This window comes from Adelges cooleyi, unplaced genomic scaffold (genome assembly GCF_023614345.1).
Source record: "Adelges cooleyi isolate 19-005CV unplaced genomic scaffold, UGA_ACOO_1.1 ACOO_flye_CR_arks_rails_tigmint_CR_PRNA_9, whole genome shotgun sequence".
Classification (NCBI taxonomy): Eukaryota; Metazoa; Arthropoda; class Insecta; order Hemiptera; family Adelgidae; genus Adelges; species Adelges cooleyi.
In genome coordinates, this window is record NW_026096579.1 from 5,727,887 (window position 1) to 5,750,454 (window position 22,568).

The 22,568-nt window shown below is 32.0% G+C and overlaps 1 protein-coding gene, 1 long non-coding RNA gene and 3 other non-coding genes across 5 annotated transcripts; 2 read left to right on the plus strand and 3 right to left on the minus strand.

Annotated features, from left to right (window-relative positions):
• LOC126846832 (protein wings apart-like) lies at positions 1-7,967 on the plus strand. The gene is made up of 13 exons (XM_050586641.1): positions 1-383; positions 1,240-1,450; positions 1,520-2,829; positions 2,907-3,034; positions 3,100-3,220; positions 3,303-3,767; positions 4,071-4,293; positions 4,372-4,484; positions 4,557-4,659; positions 4,729-4,914; positions 5,010-5,098; positions 6,389-6,490; positions 6,832-7,967. Exons 1-13 carry the CDS (start codon positions 378-380, stop codon positions 6,934-6,936), a joined length of 3,162 nt encoding a protein of 1,053 aa, XP_050442598.1. The 5' UTR covers positions 1-377; the 3' UTR covers positions 6,937-7,967.
• Positions 7,968-14,993: 7,026 nt separating this feature from the next.
• On the minus strand, positions 14,994-15,112 carry LOC126847265 (5S ribosomal RNA). Its single transcript, XR_007687018.1, has one exon. It is a non-coding gene; the product is annotated as a 5S ribosomal RNA (ribosomal RNA).
• Positions 15,113-16,283: 1,171 nt separating this feature from the next.
• On the minus strand, positions 16,284-16,406 carry LOC126847297 (U5 spliceosomal RNA). The gene has a single exon (XR_007687041.1). It is a non-coding gene; the product is annotated as a U5 spliceosomal RNA (small nuclear RNA).
• Positions 16,407-16,861: 455 nt separating this feature from the next.
• Positions 16,862-17,066, minus strand: LOC126847284 (small nucleolar RNA U3). Its single transcript, XR_007687029.1, has one exon. It is a non-coding gene; the product is annotated as a small nucleolar RNA U3 (small nucleolar RNA).
• Positions 17,067-18,104: 1,038 nt separating this feature from the next.
• Positions 18,105-21,524, plus strand: LOC126846492 (uncharacterized). The gene is made up of 4 exons (XR_007686893.1): positions 18,105-18,711; positions 19,200-19,364; positions 19,444-19,530; positions 20,531-21,524. It is a non-coding gene; the product is annotated as an uncharacterized LOC126846492 (long non-coding RNA).
• Positions 21,525-22,568: the final 1,044 nt, after the last annotated feature.

A 22,568-nucleotide genomic window follows, 5' to 3' on the forward strand; every position in this document is an offset into this window, starting at 1 on the left:
GTATGTGTGTGTATTGTATTATGTGTGTGTATGCGACTGTGTTTTGTTTACAATTAGTCAATCGGTGATATATATTATATATATTTTTTTCACTTCATGCAATATCAAAATATGTTTATGCGGTTGCTTTTAGACTTTTAGTGAATCGCTGTTCGTATTCCGGTTTTAATGTCAAGTAAAAACAATAGTTGTCGACGGTCCGAAACGCGTTCCTACGCACTACCGATGTGAAATCTTCGAAACCCAACATTTTTTCACTCTAATTTAAAGCCTGTTGAAATATGCACAAATAAAGGAGTGAACACATTATTATTATATTTCTGGTAAAAGTATCAGATGCGTCCAAGGTTCGATCGTGCCTGTTAACGAGATATACCATGCAGGTACGGTGATCGTAAAATAAATCGTCTATACTAAATGCCCAAACTTTGCTTGGCTTGTTAAGTCGGTGGGAAAGTCGTCCCTCTCAAACTGACGTAGCTACGTTCCTCTTACGTTTCCAAAAACATTTTTTACTTGTTTCATTTGAAACTGTAGGTTTTATTCAGAATTACTATATCAAATCAGTATTGAAAATACCTCGTTAAATATAATGTAGAGAAAAAAACAACAAAAAAATATTGATGTTGTACCGTTTAAATTATTAATCGTTTTTGACTTTAAGAAAATAGTATTACGTTTAATATCTACTGCAGATCCATAATAAATTGCAACTCCTTCAGTCTTGATGGTCGAGTATCTGTAGGTGTTAAAATATTCAAAAAGTTTAAAGCTATGTGAAGCTAACAAATAGTAAAAAGTACCTAATAATTAATTATTGGTAACTAAGTAATTATTATTAAACTCGAGAGATAAGATGCTATTGTTTTTCAATCAACTGAATGTCGTACAAAGCAATGTTTCTAAAATTCATTAAATTTATCTTGAAGCAATACATACAAATATTTTTTTAGTTTTTATTTTCTGTTGTGTGAACAAATTTAATGAAACTTAACAAATTCACTTTACCAGAACATTACTTTCACCTTTATTTTTATGCAAAAATATTGTATTTTTACGTTGAGCAAAAATCCTTAATTTGAAACAATTTTATATTATATGCTATAATTATTTAAACATAAAAAAAAGACAAAAGGGTAAAGTAAATTTACTCCAATAAAATTACAATTAGTACATTACATTTTACGAAAGGCCATATTGATTTCCTAATTAAGTTGAATGTTTTTGTTATTTTTTTAGAGTACTGCAAAAGGTCCTAGGTCTTATATGAAGTCCTATGGTCGGGCCAAGTACTCCAACAATCCAAACAGTGTAGTACAAACGGCCATTAACTTTGATAAGTTATTATGTGAAAATACCAACAAGCCAACAGCTGCTAAATCAGCTGGCACTGTTGGCAAATGGGGTGTTACTTCGTTTACTTCGATCAGAAGTACTAACTTTGTTACAGGTAAAACATTTTGTTCCATTAGCTGTGTAATAGAAATTTAACTTAGTTTCATTATGTTTGTTGTCGTAGGAAAATCTGAAGAGACGTCTGGTTCTCGCTTCAGCGTTGGCAAGAAAAGGCAACACCAAGAAGCTAGTCCTGTTCCAAAAATTAGTGTACCTGAACCCGCTGTGAATGTGGTACGACCTAAGAAGTTTTTCAAAAGTCGTAATGCCGATTCAAACAGGCCTGGCAAGTATCCAGGGTCTGAGGCTACGAAAAAAAGTAAATTGATTGTGCAGAAAACTCCTGAATCATCCCCTGAAAAAGAAGACAGAATTCCAGAAGGAAACGAGTTGTCGTTTACATCACTGACACCTGTCAAAGATCCGAGTAAACCGCCAATCGTACTTAGAATATTTAAGGGTAAATCTCAATTGGTCACCGAACCACCCAATGACGCTCAGAAACCATTGCAAGCCATCGAAGTGCCTGAAAGTAATCAAGTGACGCCCACGATAACTACCAGGAGTCTCCGCAGACGGAATCCACAGACTACGTATGCCGAGCCTGATCCAGACGAAGTGGAAGAATCTCCTACGGTGGTTGAAATTCCTAAAAAAAGACGACAAGACAGGCCCAAAAACACAGTTCCCGCCTTAAAGATCAATATATCTAATAACACGATTATAAATAGTAATCAAGAAAAAACTGTAGAAGATAAGGTCGAGGTAAAACAGATAGAAGTCGCGGAAACAATCGACATAAGTGAAGATGACAACGAGAAAGTGATTGACAAATCAAAACTAGAGCAATTGGAAAATGATCGAAATCACTTGCTAGCTGTATTGGAAGGCAGCGATGATTCATTGTCCAGTCCTAAACCTGATGTCGAATCGGTTGAACCCGTAGTTAGTAAACCGGATGAAAATGACGATTTACTTAAACAACTTGAAGAACACATTAAATCCGATACAGAGTCAAAAAGTAAAAGCACGACAAAAGTTAAAGAAGATATTGGCGCATTCTCAGAGATTTCTTCGTCTTCAAAGAACAAAGGAATTTTTGTAGAAACCGAACCAATTAAACTTGATGACGAAGAAGTTGTCGAACCAATGGAAGTAGAACAAGCTGAAACGTTTGTTCCAGCAGCCAAAAAGAGCATTTTCAAGTCGAGAAACGAAAGAAATAAAAAAGGCATGTTCCTTTACAAACACTCTTGGGTTGACAAAGATAAAAAAGTTGATGATGAGAAAAAAGACGAATGCGCTCCGAGCACGAGTCCAAATGATAATTTCGAAGAGAAACCATTGCAACGGATAACTAAGACTGCCGACGATGTGTTTGATGAAGATTTCGATTCGGTTACTAGTGTCAAATGCAAACGAAAGGAAAAAAGAGTAAGTTTAAACAAATTTTTTAATGGAACTCTGGAAATTAGGCTAATAACACTTACAATATTGTCTTTTGTTTAAAGTTTTATACAGTCGTTCGTAATGTTAAAAAAGCACATCAAATTCAAGAATCAGGAGAGTTTCAAGAATTCAACGATGATGTTGAGTATATCCTGGACGCGTTACAACCGAATAATCCTGTTGGAACTAGGTATGTTGTGGATGCTGAATGATTTTTTGTTTAATAAGTTAACAATAAATAATTGTAAAATTTAGATGTTTATCGGCCATTACGTTAGCGACAAAATGCATGACGCCAGCATTCAGAATGCACGTGAAAGCACACGGTACAGTCGCAAAAATATTTCGAGCGTTGCAAGATGCCACCAAAGATCAAGTAATACCACCGTGCAACTAATATAATGTGTTGAGACATATTTTCTGATAATTATTGGCTTACCAAAAATGTGCTTTTATAGAGTTTGGGAATGTGTACAGCTACAGTCATGTTCGTATTGAGCCAAGATCGTCTGAACATGGATTTGGACAGAGACTGTCTCGAGTTGATGTTGAACTTATTAGAGAGTGACACTAGCCACGATCAGGCGTTGGACGATTGTGGTTTGACGGATCATCAGTTGCAAAAGACGCGTGAACGGGTTATACAACTGTGTTCAGAAATCAAATCGCAAGGCGCCGCAAAGTACTTAAACACGGACAACATAACTGTGGGACAATTAGCTATGGAGACGTTGTTGAGCTTGACAAGCGCTCGAGCCGGGGAATGGTTCAAAGAAGAAATGAGACAGCTTGGGGGACTCGATCACATTGTACGGACGGTTGTCCAGTGTTGCGCGCAAGTCGACTCAATGACGAACATTTGGTCTCCTACCCTGCTCGAACGCATCAAGAAAGTCGATCGTTGTCTGAGGATATTAGAAAATGTAAATTATTTAGTTTAATATGTATTAGACTGGTTCTTTTTTTTTGGTCTGAAAAACCTCAATTTTTTTATTACCACATGTAAGTTATTTTGGTTAAGTTTGATCGTAGTGAGAAATCACCGTCTAACTTAGTTTTAACTAGGTAATGAAATAATTGAGAAGGGGAAGCTCTCAAAATAAATACCTAACTTTTTACCTTTCTATAAATAAGGACATTAACATTACATACCAACTTATTATGAAAAAAAAATTTTTTTTTTAATGAAAAAATAGTTGTTAACTCATATTTGTTTATTTTTCCAGGTAACGATTCAAAACGAAGAAAACAATGTGTATTTATTGAACTTTGAAAATGGTATTTTAATGAACACATTGATAAGAATGTTTAAAGTTTGCGATTATGAAATTCCGCTGTACCCAAGTTATAACGAAAACGACAAAGAATCGGTCGGAGGCATTCTACGAGAGTGTCTTATTGCAAATTTAAAAGTTCTTATTAATTTTTCACACGACACTAATCAAAAAAGTAAATGCTCTTCTTTATTTCAAGTCAAGTACATAATAATTGGCTTCTAACAATTTATAACTTTTTTTTTCCTTTTAGCTAATGGATCTAAAATTGGATCAAAGGACGGAGTGATCGATACCACTTTGCATGTTCTACTCAAAGTACCCGAGTATGTTCCGCACGACGAAAAGTTTGACATTATGTTTTTAGTAAGTTTAAAAAAAAAACAGTCTTCGAGCTCTCAAAGTACATTATATATATTTAATGTTTTGTTTGACTAGACTTTGACGTTGTTAATTAACCTGGCCGAGAAAAACACTGACAATCGACGGCTCATCGTTGAAGCTAAATCTCTTTCCAAAGGGGACGGTGTTGTTATTGACGGTATTTAACTGAATTGGTTGATTATCGATTGAACATAATTAATCAATATATTCCTTGTGAATATTGCAGATAAGTCAAGGTCGTTTGCGATCGAAGCTCTAGTGAAAATGTTCTTCCAACAAGAAGAGTTAGCCAAGACTGAGGAAAAAAAGACTGATGAAATATTAGACGGCGAAAACAAACAAACGGAAAAACCAGCTAAAGACGCTCCACTCAAGGCTCACAAAGAATACATCGAAGAGACTATAGCGCTACGTGAGTAGTTTTATTTTTTAAAGAAGATAAATGGCTCATTTGTAATTTTTTTATACCGATACGATAACAATAGTGTTTTTTAAAATTTTTAATAGTTGTCGAGAAAGCCGGACAGAACATGCAACATACCATGATATCGTCTTATATTGCCATACTATTGGGTTACATCACAATGGACGACAATGTAATTACTCATCCAGTTATATACGTAAACGTTTCTATTTAAGTTTCAAAAGTTACCCCTTTCCCTAAATTAGGCCTCTGACTGAAAAAAAATACAACATTTTAAAATTATTATTGTTTGGTAAAAATCAAAATGGTTTGTTTTACATAGGTAATTTTTTTTTGTAATTTTAGTATATTGCTAAATAATTAGGTGGGCCGTGAAATTCTGAAGATCTTGTAAAAATAAACAATCAACAACTAGATTAATGTCGCAAAACATTTAAATATGAATATGATGATTTAATATATATTCTTGAGAGGTACGAGGATTATAAAATAAATAATTATTACAATCATTGTGGTTAATAACTTTTTTCAAAACATTTTTTGTAATATCATATTATCTTCCAGAGATGTAAATAAATGCAAATAAAATGTTAGAATTATTAAAAACAGCATCATTATTGAATAAGTTGAAGAGGAGTGAAGAAAGGTAATGACCATCTTGAGGAACTCCAGAAATGTCGAGTATAAGAATTGATACATATTTTTTAAATTTGACAAATTAGTATCCCTGAAATAAAAAAAAAATCAACCACAATGAAAGTTGGCCAATTTCAATAAACTTATAAATGAAGTTATCAAACAGAAATAAATAAATATAGAATTAAAAAATGATTCAAATAAAATCTAATAAATATTTAGAATGTTAAAATAACAGTTGATTTAAAAACGGTTAAATAAAAATTTATTTTTAAAAATTATAGATAAATTGGTAAACGGTTAACAAAAATGAATTTCAATTGCACAACTTTATTTGGTACAGTATTTATTTAAATATAAAATGCACCGGTTCATTTGTCGTTAGCAAACTACATTTATTGGTGTTGTTAAAATTTAAATATAGTAAAACCTCTTCGGAGTACTGTAAAGAACGTGTGTCGAAACCTGATCCATTTTTGTGAATAAAAACATTATATTAAATTTAAATCTCTTAAATGTTTTAAACAACTCATAAAACAAAACCCATATTTTCTTTACATAAAAAAAAGAAGTAATAGCAAATATAATTTTTTGTTTTGTACCACTTTTACGACTTTGGATTATTACTAGAAATGCCTGGGGAAAAAAGCTAATTCACGTATACGTTATTTCCTTAATAATAATTTCTGGTTTTTTAAGGGTTTCGGCTATACGGGTGCAAAGCCTTGCACTTTTTCTAAATTCTAACCGGACCAACCCCTCTTTCCCCTATGATAAAAATCAATTTTTTTTAATATCCGTTTTGTTTTAATTTATTTATTTACAGAATTCTCTAGAACTTGTATGCAAACAACTACCCGACGGTCGGTTTGCAGCGATGTTGGCCGTTTTGGATAAATACTTAAATTTCATGAAGCTCACTGCTGCGGTAAGTAGTGTTGCGGTTAAGTTTAAGATTATTGTTGTCTCATTGTCGGGGACGGTCAGCGTTAAGCCGGATCCACACTAAGGAAACATTCATTAGTTGCCACATGTTTCGCTTTTTATCGAAACATAGAAACAAATGGAAAGCAACATTCTGCAACACATTAATGTTGGTCTATGTTACCTTAGTGTGGACCAGGCTTAACACCTCTAAGTATACCCACGTGATTTTCGGTCTACCAATGAAATACCGTTATCCGTTTTAATGTTTTCTGTCTAAAACTGCATCCGCTCTTTGCCGAAATGGTCAAATATTTATCATCTTTTTTTTTTTAACTTGTTTAGCCTGGTACCAAAGGTATTAAGTCGGTGGAGATGATCATCAAGCATTTGACCAAATGCGATAAAGTCCAAGCGGAAATCCTAGGATTGCCCGGGACGTCTACGTAATATTTATTATATTAATTTTTTTAATCGTAAGACAAATTTTATAACTATTAAAACTAATTTATGTAATATATTAATTTTTTTTTTAAATATAAAAGAGTCTTGAGATGATCATATTAATTGTACATATTATATTCATATATATATATATATATTTTTTTATTTTTATTTTTAACATACAAAATAGTATTAATTTATTTCTTGAATGTACTTCTGTTGTTTGGTCGTCTCCATGCCGAATACTTGTATTTAATCCACAAGATTGAATTAATTCTTAGATGTTTTCCTATTGAACGTTATCATTATACATAAAAATAATAATACAAATTAATTAGACATCTCATCGAATGGTCTTGTTACAATTGTTCTGTACACGTTGTAATGATATTTTAATTTTTAATTTCGCTTAATAATAGTTACATTTTTAGAATTTTTCCACACAGTCGATTCATCTTGATGAGTCTTAATTTTAACTTAATTAATTTCTTTGAAATTATATTCCTCCTAACAACAAGTTGTTTTTAAATGTAATTCAATCAAACATTAATTTTATTTTAAAATGTTTTTTTTTTCGATCTCTGGTTTTTCACTAAATGTTTATAATAATAATCGTTCTGCATAGAAAAGTACTGTTCGATTTTTTTGTCCTATTTTTATTATTATGGATTATAATTATTAAGTAAATAAGTTTAATGTACGTGAATTTGTGTTTATGAAAACTCGCTGCACAATAACGGAATAATGTTGTCAACGATGTAGTCATCGTAATAGGTATACGCTGTGTGTACTCACTTCTGGGTATAAGTTAATTGTTGTGTTACTACAACGCCAAATAACATTTACATTTTCTTTTTTATTCTTTACGATATTTCAATGTGTAAGTCTCGACAAGTTTTTCTATGTTATGAATTATAATTTGATAACGAGAAACTCGTCCGAGTAACCTTTATGTTTTTATTTTATATGTTTTGTCTTTAACATTATTATATTGTGGTTAGCCCGTGAATTAAATTATGCTCTTTTTGTTTTGTTTTTTTTTTTTGTATTGTAAGTCTTATTAGAATTGGTAGGTACGTAGCACTCGCTTTAATTTACGAGTTTTTATGTAATATTATAATATATTAATGTACATTATTATTAGAGTACAATGTCAATATTGATTATTGATTATATATAGGAATATAAATGTATCGTTAAATTATAAATGATTGACATTATTTTATTATTATATTAAGGTCATTATTTAATATATTTAATTTTGTTTTATATACTTATACACATTGTATTATATTATGTTATCTGTTTTTTTTCTCAATATTTTTCTACCAACGTGAATTATCTCAAGTGTATATTTATATACCTGCCTTTCTTTGTGTGACTATGTCGCCGCATTGGTTTTTTTTTCTCAAGAAATTTGGATGATTTTAATTAAAGTTCCATGTTACTACTACGGTTGCCAACAAGAAGTTAATAAATCAGCTCCGTTTCAAGTCGGTTATGCAGTTTTTATGTTTAAAATTAAAACTAAATACTCAATACAGATAATACACCCACAACCATACTTAAGTTGTAAGAAAAAAAATTACCTACTTATAAATGTTATAATGTACGTGTTAAGAAACTTTAAAAAAATAGTTTGATAAACTAATGCAATTTTATTTTTTTTTTATTTACTTAAAAATTCATTTGGGTCATTTAACGACATTTTAAAAGCATAAACAATTTTTTTTATTATTTTCAATAATTATCATGCTTAGTCCAGGTTACAGGCTATTAAAGAGCCTTGAATGTGACTTCTATCTTTTGCCTTGCTGAACGTAACTCAACTCGGTTGCACTGGAGAAACAGAATTTTAAATGTTATAACAGAATGTCTAAGTAATTAATAATAACTAATAGTATCCCGCAAGGCTTGATTTATGAGTATTTTGACAGGTAACCATGGTTGAAATGTACAATAGTATTGCACATACACCCCTTCTTCATAAAATAATCGATGATGAAAACAAATATGTCAGCGTAAAGGAAGCCACAATCAAGCAAAATATGTGTACACGGTAAAACATAGAGTAACAATGACATTGATATCTCTTTACACGGCCATTTTGTTTTTGAAGACAACAATTCGAGACGATATACAATAACCAATATATTTAACCATGCAGGTAACAGGTATTTTATATCGATATGCGTCTATTAAGAATGGAAAAATTAGTGAAAATTCCATTCCAATATCATAATTAGTCATTAAGTGACGTGGTCGTGAACTTAATGTGTTTTTACAATAAATTAAAAAAATATACCTAGCACAACGCCTAAGTCTGAAAACATTTTTTCCCTTTATTTTCCGATTTTATGGAACTATTTGCGTAGAATATATTAGTTTGAGGCATTTAGAAAATCCACTCGTACACACAAGTGATTTAGTATGAAATGACCCATTGATGAATCAATTTTGAATTTTGGTCATTAAGTCATGGCAAAGTTTTTAAGATACAATTTACCAAGTTACATCATACATCCACGCAATAAATTAATAAAGAAAATTTTAAAATTTAATTTTAAAATTAAAAATTGCTGATTATCTACACTATTAAAAATGATTCAATAAAAAAGGTCGGTTGCTGAGGATTCGTTTTTAAATAAGTACCTTTTTTGGAATTTTACATTATTCAAAATAATGTTTGGGCTGTTGTACCTTGAGCACGTGACAATAATTTAAAAAAAATTAAGGATACTATTATTTTTAGTTTATTTACTACAGTAGAATGTTACACAAAACAAATAATATGCTGTGAATTGAACAGATTCAATAAGTTTACAATTATTTTAGAAATTGAAAGAATTTATATATTTCAAAAAAAGTACTCGTGTTTTATCGAAAACTATATACATTACACCGGTAGTTTTTAAAATAATTATGAATTTTGACTTTGTTACACTAATAAGAATGGATAGTATATTCTTAGCCGACTGGCCTAGAAGCGACATGTATCGGATAAGAACAGTTGATTTATTCTAAGCCGACTAGCCGAGAAGCGACATGTATCTGATAAGAAAAGATGGTTTATTCTTAGCCGACTGGCTGAGAAGCGATATTAGCAGATGTTAAGCTGATAAGAACAGTTGATTTATTCTTAGGCGACTGGCCGAGAAGCGACATGTATCTGATAAGAACGGATAGTTTATTCTTAGCCGACTGGCTGAGAAGCAATATTAGCAGATGATAAGCTGATAAGGACGGATAGTTAATTCTTAGCCGACTGGCCGAGAAGCGACAAGTATCTGATAAGAATTGATAGTATATTCTTAGCCGATAGGCCGAGAAGCGACATGTATCTGATAAGAATGGATAGTTTATTCTTAGCTGACTGGCCGAGAAGCGACATGTATCTGATAAGAACGGATAGTTTATTCTTAGCCGACTGGCCGAGAAGCGACAAGTATCTGATAAGAAAAGATGGTTTATTCTTAGCCGACTGGCTGAGAAGCGATATTAGCAGATGTTAAGCTGATAAGAACAGTTGATTTATTCTTAGCCGACTGGCCGAGAAGCGACATGTATCTGATAAGAAAATATGGTTTATTCTTAGCCGACTGGCTGAGAAGCGATATTAGTAGATGTTAAGCTGATAAGAACAGTTGATTTATTCTTAGCCGACTGGCCGAGAAGCGACATGTATCTGATAAGAACGGATAGTTAATTCTTAGCCGACTGGCCGAGAAGCGACAAGTATCTGATAAGAAAATATGGTTTATTCTTAGCCGACTGGCTGAGAAGCAATATTAGCAGATGTTAAGCTGATAAGAACGGATAGTTAATTCTTAGCCGACTGGCCGAGAAGCTACTAATATCTGATAAGAATTGATAGTTTATTCTTAGCCGATAGGCCGAGAAGCGACATGTATCTGATAAGAATGGATAGTTTATTCTTGCCTGACTGGCCGAGAAGCGACATGTATCTGATAAGAACGGATAGTTTATTCTTAGCTGACTGGCCAAAAAGCGACATGTATCTGATAAGACAGTTGATTTATTCTTAGCCGACTGGCCGAGAAGCGATATGTATCTGATAAGAACGGATAGTTTATTCTTAGCGGACTGGCCGAGAAGCGACAAGTATCTGATAAGAAAAGATGGTTTATTCTTAGCCGACTGGCCGAGAAGCTACTAATATCTGATAAGAATTGATAGTTTATTCTTAGCCGATAGGCCGAGAAGCGACATGTATCTGATAAGAATGGATAGTTTATTCTTGCCTGACTGGCCGAGAAGCGACATGTATCTGATAAGAACGGATAGTTTATTCTTAGCTGACTGGCCAAAAAGCGACATGTATCTGATAAGACAGTTGATTTATTCTTAGCCGACTGGCCGAGAAGCGATATGTATCTGATAAGAACGGATAGTTTATTCTTAGCGGACTGGCCGAGAAGCGACAAGTATCTGATAAGAAAAGATGGTTTATTCTTAGCCGACTGGCTGAGAAGCAATATTAGCAGATGTTAAGCTGATAAGAACGGATAGTTAATTCTTAGCCGACTGGCCGAGAAGCGACAAGTATCTGATAAGAAAATATGGTTTATTCTTAGCCGACTGGCTGAGAAGCGATATTAGCAGATGTTAAGCTGATAAGAACAGTTGATTTATTCTTAGGCGACTGGCCGAGAAGCGACATGTATCTGATAAGAACGAATAGTTTATTCTTAGCCGACTGGCCGAGAAGCGACAAGTATCTGATAAGAAAAGATGGTTTATTCTTAGCCGACTGGCTGAGAAGCAATATTAGCAGATGTTAAGCTGATAAGAACGGATAGTTAATTCTTAGCCAACTGGCCGAGAAGCGACAAGTATCTGATAAGAAAAGATGGTTTATTCCTAGCCGACTGGCCGAGAAGCGACAAGTATCTGATAAGAACAGATAGTTTATTCTTAACCGATAGGCCGAGAAGCGACATGTATCTGATAAGAATGGATAGTTTTTCTTAGCTGACTGGCCGAGAAGCGACATGTATCTGATAAGAACAGTTAATTTATTCTTAGGCGACTGGCCGAGAAGCGACAAGTATCTGATAAGAACAGATAGTTTATTCTTAGCCGATAGGCCGAGAAGCGACATGTATCTGATAAGAATGGATAGTTTATTCTTAGCCGACTGGCCGAGAAGCGACAAGTATCTGATAAGAAAAGATGGTTTATTCTTAGGCGACTGGCCGAGAAGCGACTAATATCTGATAAGAATCGATAGTTTATTCTTAGCCGATAGGCCGAGAAGCGACATGTATCTGATAAGAATGGATAGTTTATTCTTAGCTGACTGGCCGAGAAGCGACATGTGTCTGATAAGAACGGATAGTTTATTCTTAGCCGACTGGCCAAAAAGCGACATGTATCTGATAAGACAGTTGATTTATTCTTAGCCAACTGGCCGAGAAGCAATATTAGCAGATGTTAAGCTGATAAGAACGGATAGTTAATTCTTAGCCGACTGGCCGAGAAGCGACAAGTATCTGATAAGAAAATATGGTTTATTCTTAGCCGACTGGCTGAGAAGCGATATTAGCAGATGTTAAGCTGATAAGAACAGTTGAATTATTCTTAGGCGACTGGCCGAGAAGCGACATGTATCTGATAAGAACGGATAGTTTATTCTTAGCCGACTGGCCGAGAAGCGACAAGTATCTGATAAGAAAAGATGGTTTATTCTTAGCCGACTGGCTGAGAAGCAATATTAGCAGATGTTAAGCTGATAAGAACGGATAGTTAATTCTTAGCTGACTGGCCGAGAAGCGACAAGTATCTGATAAGAAAAGATGGTTTATTCCTAGCCGACTGGCCGAGAAGCGACAAGTATCTGATAAGAACAGATAGTTTATTCTTAACCGATAGGCCGAGAAGCGACATGTATCTGATAAGAATAGATAGTTTTTCTTAGCTGACTGGCCGAGAAGCGACATGTATCTGATAAGAACAGTTAATTTATTCTTAGGCGACTGGCCGAGAAGCGACAAGTATCTGATAAGAACAGATAGTTTATTCTTAGCCGATAGGCCGAGAAGCGACATGTATCTGATAAGAATGGATAGTTTATTCTTAGCCGACTGGCCAAAAAGCGACATGTATCTGATAAGACAGTTGATTTATTCTTAGCCGACTGGCCGAGAAGTGACATGTATCTGATAAGAACGGATAGTTTATTCTTAGCCGACTGGCCGAGAAGCGACAAGTATCTGATAAGAAAAGATGGTTTATTCTTAGCCGACTGGCTGAGAAGCAATATTAGCAGATGTTAAGCTGATAAGAACGGATAGTTAATTCTTAGCCGACTGGCCGAGAAGCGACAAGTATCTGATAAGAAAAGATGGTTTATTCTTAACCGATAGGCCGAGAAGTGACATGTATCTGATAAGAACGGATAGTTTATTCTTAGCCGACTGGCCGAGAAGCGACAAGTATATGATAAGAAAATATGGTTTATTCTTAGCCGACTGGCTGAGAAGCGATATTAGCAGATGTTAAGCTGATAAGAACAGTTGAATTATTCTTAGGCGACTGGCCGAGAAGCGACATGTATCTGATAAGAACGGATAGTTTATTCTTAGCCGACTGGCCGAGAAGCGACAAGTATCTGATAAGAAAAGATGGTTTATTCTTAGCCGACTGGCTGAGAAGCAATATTAGCAGATGTTAAGCTGATAAGAACGGATAGTTAATTCTTAGCCGACTGGCCGAGAAGCGACAAGTATCTGATAAGAAAAGATGGTTTATTCCTAGCCGACTGGCCGAGAAGCGACAAGTATCTGATAAGAACAGATAGTTTATTCTTAACCGATAGGCCGAGAAGTGACATGTATCTGATAAGAATGGATAGTTTTTCTTAGCTGACTGGCCGAGAAGCGACATGTATCTGATAAGAACAGTTAATTTATTCTTAGGCGACTGGCCGAGAAGCGACAAGTATCTGATAAGAACAGATAGTTTATTCTTAGCCGATAGGCCGAGAAGCGACATGTATCTGATAAGAATGGATAGTTTATTCTTAGCTGACTGGCCGAGAAGCGACATGTATCTGATAAGAACAGTTAATTTATTCTTAGGTGACTGGCGGAGAAGCGACATGTATCTGATAAGAACGGATAGTTTATTCTTAGCCGACTGGCCGAGAAGCGACAAGTATCTGATAAGAAAAGGTGGTTTATTCTTAGCCGACTGGCTGAGATGCTGTAACGGGGACACTTGACACCCCGTTACCACTCGTCCTAAAATACGCTTACTGGACATATATCAATAAGACAACAGGTAGGGGAGACAGCGAACACACAGGACAATAGCCTTCGCGCGGACCCCAACGAGCAGTTGAGACTTGACCATCCTCGAACTGCGATTAACGACCACTTTAGCCCTCATCTGATTTACGCACTTTACCACGCTTTAACGCCGCCTATTACCATCCCGCATCGTGTGTGTTCGCTCGTCTCTACTTCTACAGGACCAGCTGACAATCTCAGGGACCCAGGTAGATAGTGTATTTTATATATATATTGTATAGTTAGTTTTACCTTATAAATAAATAGTTATAGTTGCATACCTCAGAGTTACGTCATTCAAAGGCACGACCGCCCGTTTAGCCCCTCGTGCAGTGCATATAAATATATAATGGGGACTTTGGGTTTTACTTAAGTGTAGACACGGGGTAGCTTCCCGTTCTCAAGCCGAGATCTACTTACTCGATCCCATCGGCGACCGTTCAGTCCAGGATTAGCCCCTAGGCGTGCAGGCTCGTTACAATGCGAAATTAGCAGTTTTCATTCTGATAAGAACGGTTAGGTTTAAAAAATATAATGTATGGATGAAAGTGGGTGTGCGTATCTAAGTCTCGCGTATGTCCGTTCTGTGTACTTATAAGTAGTTTAAGGCCGTTTTCGTATATTTTCCTGGTAACAAAAATGTAGATTATTCGCTAGTGGGCAAACAATTTAATTTCTATAGATAAAAAAAAAGTTATACCGTCGTTTATTAAAGTAATAAAAACAACGATTTGAAAAAATTGTATAAAGAATTGCCAACGGCACGCAGTGTTCCCAAGCGGTCACCCATCCAAGTACTAACTACGCCCGACGTTGCTTAACTTCAGTGAACGGACGAGAACTGGTGTATTCAACGTGGTATGGTCGTTGGCGAAAGAAGTGAGTTTGTTTTACTTATTTCAACACAAAACTATAATGATTATGCTTTAATATTATTTAAATGTGTTATATTGTATACGTACTGCATACATTTAGTTCCTAGTGGAAAAAAAATTATACAATACAAACAAATCACATAATTTAATTATTATATTGTGCACGTATAAAATATGTTGAATACGTTGTTGGTCGATGATTAGGCGTAATGATGTTAAACACTGTATTGATGAGACAATATAGAAATTTGGCTATCATGAACCATGACAAAACGTACAATATACAATTACAAATTAGTATCATTAATAATAAACAATTTATAAATAATGTTAGTCTTTGGTTGCTATAGAACCAAGAAAATACTAATAAAAATGTGACAATTATTTCTAAAATGTGACACAATATTCGTCTTCTACGCGTAGTTAATAAACCTCAGAATTTTGTAAATAACTCTAAAGAAAAAATTATAAAAAAAAAAACAGTATGTAAATATAATTTATCTAAACAATTTTCAAACTGAATTTTAACTTCTTTTATCAATATTTTGAATGTTATTGTTTGGAACCACTTCAATAAACACGTGACTCATATTCCATACACTGTTATGTTATACGTATTATGGACATTTTAAAAACTGAATTTTTAAAATTTTAAATTGGTTACTATGAGATAATTTTGCATTTTTACCGTGTCATACATACATTGTGATTGAAAATTATTAAAATGTTGATTTGACTGAATGAAATGTTGGTTGCTAAGGAGCCGTTTCTAAATAAATATGCCATTAATTATTATTAAATATGTATAATTTATATTTTGGTTGCCATGGCGTACAATTTTAAATTTATACGTAATAATATAGCCATAAGTAGCATTAAATTAATTAATTATGTAGTTGATAATATTAAATGACAACACAAGTAGTGTCAGCCATTTGATTATGTACCAATAACCGCATAAAATTTAAAAGTTGTTCTTCTGCAGTGAAAAGTGAAAATTGCAATCCTTGTCGAGTCTGTTATGTGTAACAGACGGATTGAATAAAAATGAATTTGATTAATAAGTGACATATTATAAATTTTGTAATATTATAATAGTAGTAGGCACACTCACATCTCACACGTCTTCGTTTTAATTTTTATTGCCCTGTGAACATTTAGTATTATGAGCCCAGCTCGAAAGTCGGGCATAAGAAAAATTATTTATCTAGACTCCTATGAGTGCTCCCCTCCACGTATATCTTTAGTAAAAGGCGAACGATTGATTCGTATTGAAAGGGAACCGAAGTTGACCGAATTTAATGCATTATGTATTCATTATTATAGTAGTTGTGTTTTTTACTGTTTAGTGTTTTGTGCTTTCTCCACAATAGTCTCCTACAGAAAATATAAATAATAAATCTCCGTCCAAACGTACACCAGTAAAATCACTTTCAACGAAAACTCCGGCAAAGAATTCTTCATTCAAGTCGCCAACAGTGAAAATTATAAGTTTAAATACTAAAACCCTATTTGAGTATAACTTAAATATAAAACTCAACAATGTATTTTTAAATACTAAAAATCGAAAATAATTCGACAACATACTTATAACAACATAATATATTTTTATATCATTATTCTTTACAACTTTACTAGTAATAATACATAAAGTCATTTATTACGAACACCTGTGAGTGAACATCTCTAACAGGTCTTCAGCAATCAGCAGATTGCTCGCTATTACATTACTACTTTAATTTTGAAACCACTCAGACTGTTCGAACACCTTCCAGCGAACTGGTTGCGATCATCGTCGCTAGATAGTCATAACCACGCAAATAGTAGACCACTAGCAGCCTCACGCTCTGGCGATTGAACTAGTCTCATCATCATGGCTGACGACGACTCCAGATTTGCACCTGGAGGGGACGATGCATACTACAGAAATGATCCTGTGAAGTATGATCTTAACTGGAAAGATTGCCAACGATCCATACTTATGGTCGTCGTCAGTGAGTTAACCGGAGTTACCCAAAGTGATCGAGTAAAACTGTCAAAAGTAATTTTCACCCCACGCGTAATATTTAATATACTTATTTTTTGCACACGACTTACATTAGACGACGCCTAGTTGTTTTCAATCAATAGTAAACATTCTTAGTCAGTTGTAAGTATTTCATATCGTCCATCGAAGTTACCGGCTTAATAGTAGTTCACAAACAGAGCCATCTACCGTCAACATTCTACACCTAATAGACGGCAAAATACCAAAATGAACTATTTACATTTTACTCCAGTATCGTCACAGCTATTACACGTTGTACTAGGTATTGATTATACATATTATAATATTATAATCAATGATTATATCCTGTTTATTTCATTATCATAATCGTGAGAGCAAAAAGGTTAACTTTATTTTGTTGATTGTCCAGGTACAAAGTGTTGAACACTAAAAAAAAATAGCCATATAGACACAAGTCCCCGGGTGCCTATTTGATTCTATATAAGAACGACTGCAAGTTTCCTAATGTAATATTTGCTCTCTTAGACTTATCTCATCAATAAGCCGCTATAGTAAGTGAATAGACGGTCTCCCTCCCCAGAGGGTCGCAAAACATAGTACGAACATAATATAAAATATTTACTTTTGTGACATTTGTGCTTCTTTGATAGGTACCTACCTAATTATTATAGGATTTAGATTTTAAGTGTCTGTTAACCGTGTGTATCAAAATATGACCTAATCTTATATTGAAACTTAATTTATACGAATAAGAATATTTACTTGTTTACCAATATTGTTCACTAAATTGTGTAGGTAGGTATCATTTGATAAAAATTAAACCTACAAAGCTTAGAAAACAAGTTTTTAAAAAGGTACCTTATTTCATACATTTTAAATTTTATGAGATGAAGGGGTTCACTGATAATATATTCTTATCACAAAATAAATTCTTTCAAATTATAATGTGTGATAATAATATTATTGTTCTTGACAAATGATAATATAGTACTGAAGATTCTAAGACCATAAGTCATTATGTATCAATAGTTATTATATAATAATTATTATTATAATAGTTGTGTTTAATATTTAGTGTTTTGTGCTATCTCCACTATAGTCTCCTACAGAAAATATTAATGATAAATCACCGTCCAAACGTACTCAAGTAAAATCACTTACTCATTGAAAACTCCGGTAAAGAATATTAGAGAAAGCAATCTTCATTCATGCTGCCAACAGTGAAAATGTTTACTATCAAACCGTCTAACAAACCAACAGCAGTTTCAATGAGTAATTTTGTCGATCATTTTTATGCTACAGAAAAACGGTTAGAATCTCCCAGAACTTTACCTAAGAGCAGAGAAATGCTTTATGAATCAAGTTCTTATGCACAACTTGCTCAATGTGTTGATTCTTTAAAGCACCAATTAAGAACAAGTTGTTTGATAGTTTGATGACTGATGAGAGTATAAAATGTGCTTTGAAAATAATAACTTTTTGTGGAACTATGAACTTGGATAATAACTTCTTAGACTAAATTTCGTAACGATATTGTAGCGGACGAAAATGACTGGACGTTATATGATTCTACGACTTCAAGATAACCGTGAGTACATACGTAAAAGGCCTCTTCAGTACCTTAAAAAATGTATTTTCTTAATATATGTAATACGATGGTTAATTTTAAAATTGTAACCCAATACATACAACACAACAATAATTTAAGTATTGATTAAATATAGTAAAAGTGTTAATAGATTTTTTTACTGATTGTTGTACGTATATGGTACTGACATAAACGACAAATTACATTTAAATCATCTGACTATTGTAATTAATATAGGCTTGATAATAACTGAAATATACATCACAAAAATGTTTGTTTGCATGTCGTTTTTTGTACGTTTAATATTATTTTGGTTAACAAAATAGAACAATGTTCAATACATTTTTCTTTATGCTCTTGAAAACTATGAAAAATGTCCCTTATGCTAACAGCCAAACAGACTTTTAACCGCCGAACTATGTATTCAAAGTTCATGGGTAGTTATTACTTATAAATGTATTTACTTTTGAATTTTTTTATTTTTTCAGTTACTAACACCAACGGATTGATACAACAACAACAAGGTTACTACTAAAAATTATTAAAATAGTTTTCATAAATTTACTCGAGTTTTAAACTCGCAAGATGTCATAATTCATAGAAATTGATGCAAGAATGAATATTCAATCGTACTACATTTGAAAACATGAGGTGTATGTATCAGTTATATTTTTAAATTAAATATATTAAACGTTACATATTTTTATTGTTAATTGATTTTTGTATTATCAGATTGATGTTTATTTAAAAAAAGCCAAGCTCTGCTCAGAATAACTACTTGATACAATCGAGGGACACGCATACAAGACTGATCAAAATGTTGGTGAAGTTTTATTTTTTTGTTAGTTATTTAAATTAAAATAACTAAAATTCTGTAATAATATATCCATAAATAATAATATCAATGGCATAGTGCACAAGTGTGATGTATGATTTTTTTTTTTATAATTTTAAATATTATTATGTATTTACTGAACTTATGGCAAGTTCTCTAGTAGCAGTAATTTTTAATCAAGTTATTATAAATAATATAAGTATACAAATAATAATATTAAATTAGTATTTTAAAATGATTTTTCTTCTAAAATAATTATTTTTTGCTCTGATAATTTGACAAGTATTTTTTACATCACTGAAAATTCTATGATGTGTAGTTCTGTGAATTGCTCTACATAACTAATTTTCTCCGGAAAAAAAATGCTCTCATCGCACTTGTGCACGACTATTGAAGTGCGTTTAATACTTGGTATGCTTTTAACTAATAATAACAATAACTGTTAAATAAATTATAACTAGCCATAGATAACCGAATTTTTTTTTTGCATAAACATTAAGTTTTGTACGTAATAATAATTTTATATTTTTTTATTTGAATATTGAACGAGTAATAAACTTAATATGTATGAATTTTACTATTAATTAGAGTGTATTAATTTATTATTAATTTTATGTTTAACAAATTCACGTTTTCAACTATTTTTTAAGGTATTTTTTTTTTTACGTTATTTATTCATTATTCATTGACAAACTGTATATCGCCGCCCCGGTAGAACAATAACACAACTACAAAATTTGGTAAAATGGACTAAATGCTTCAATGTGTTTAGATATAGCGACGCATAAGGTACAAAAACGACGTAATTGTAGTTGTAATAATTAATTGTGCATTCACACATTTTTTAGTGAAAAATAATTTGGTTTTTTGGTTCTCTGTGAAATTTCAACTATTGCAGTTGTGTCATTATTCTACCGGGGTGGCGATATATTAATTTTTTTATAATTTTTGTAGCAATTTCATCTAATTTTATTTTTCTTCCAGATCATCCAAGACGTCAAATGAAGGAACGAAAATCGGATGTTTTATTAAACTGAATGAACTCATCTTTAATTGAACTCAAGTGCCAAAACAAAGAATTTGCCGTAAAACTATTTTATAACTGCATATATGAAATTAATTTCTTTCTCTTAGATTTCTTGATATATTTTTATGAAAAATTATGTATGTTAATGTATCTAATATCAGAGTAATAATATCATCTTGTATACTGTACACAATTTAAATACTTCAAAATTACGTTATAATTGAAAAAAACCAACCAAATAAATTATTTGTAAAAAAAAAAGTTTATTTATATACTAAAAACAAAATATTGATTTTTTTTGTTTTTAGTTTGTAAGTAGAAAATATTTTATTTTTTATGAATAAAATATAAGTTATTATTGTTAGTAAAAACAGGTAACTTGATCAGTCATTACTTTCCAAAGCAAATAGTAGTAATTTTTAAACATAACTGTATGGACGTTACACATAAAAACAAATTGTGCATTATAACTTTAAATTAGTATATTTTTTGTTTGGATAATTTAATATTTTATTATACGTATTGATTTAAATAGTTTGTTTACTATTACAATATTATTACATGTGAATTTCTTTATTATAATTAATTTCTTTTTATTCTTATTAAGTATAAGTATCATTAATAAAAAAATAGTTCAAACAAAACAAATGTTCAATTATAGTTCATATTTATTGTAAATTAGTAGATAATTTGTCTGAACGATGACTGATGAGACAGTATGCAGGTATCGTTTCCTCTGTGCCGTAAAGTGTATGTTTCCGTCAGTAATAGTGCTACAGGCTTTTGAGAAAAATTATGTATTTATATAATACTATTATGACTATAATGGCATAATAATATTATATAGGTACATAATTTTTTTTATAAATGTCTAACATGTAAATGTTCATAATTATTTTTAAAAAATGTGTTTAAGTTATAGAAATAGAAATTGTAGCAACATATGACATAAGCATGTATATTATATAAGTTTTTATTTTAGTTTTACATATTTTTATTTGTAAAAAAAAATGTTTATTCATCTAAAATGTTGTTTTCTTTATCTTTAATAAATATAAAAAGTATCAGTTATAAAAAATAGTTAAAACGAAACAAATGTTCAATTATAGTTCATATTAATTAAAAATTGGTAGATATTTTGTCCGACCAATGGGACAGTATGCAGGTTTTGTTTACTCAGACCCGTATCATATATGTTGCTATCAGTAATAGTGCTATAGCCTTTTGGGGGAAATGATGTATCTACAATATACCATATGTAAAATACTAAAATTCCACTTCTTCTATAGAAAGATCATATTCTCTTCACCAAGTCTTAGCAATTTTTTTTTCTTTGTTGCTATTTTATTTGAACGTCAACATCTTTATAAAAAATATTTTAACCCTAACGAAAAATATATTATCAAAAAATTATTATTTTACTATTATTGTGACCGTTACGATGGTGTTCAATAAAATATATTAAGTTTTAATTAAGATTTACAAAAAAACTTTTAAATATGTATTGCCATTGGTTAATAAATGTATTGAATAATAAATGCATATTATTATTATTTTTTTAAACATGCACAGTGAATGAACATAATAATTAATAATATTTTTAGCGACCATAATTCACGGATTGTTATTCTTCTAAAACTTGTACTCTATCTGTTTAATATTAGGCGGGTGCAACTTGATGGAAAACATTTTGAAAATAAACAATAGTCATTATTTTAAATTTGGTTACTATAGTAAAAATACTTTAACAAAAATTTATATTTTAAGGAAAACACATTTTAAACAAAACTATACTTTTTTTTTTTAAATTTGAAGGTTGTATTTATTTAAAAAAAAGAGTATGACCTTACACAGCATTCATAGTTCTATCGACGCCTTAAACCCGTAAAGTTTTAAAAATTATTGTAGATTTTGATTTTGAATTCAAAAAGACTATAAATGAAGTTTTGACGGTCCAAAATCATTTTGGAATGTGACTTTCCCAACATACAATAG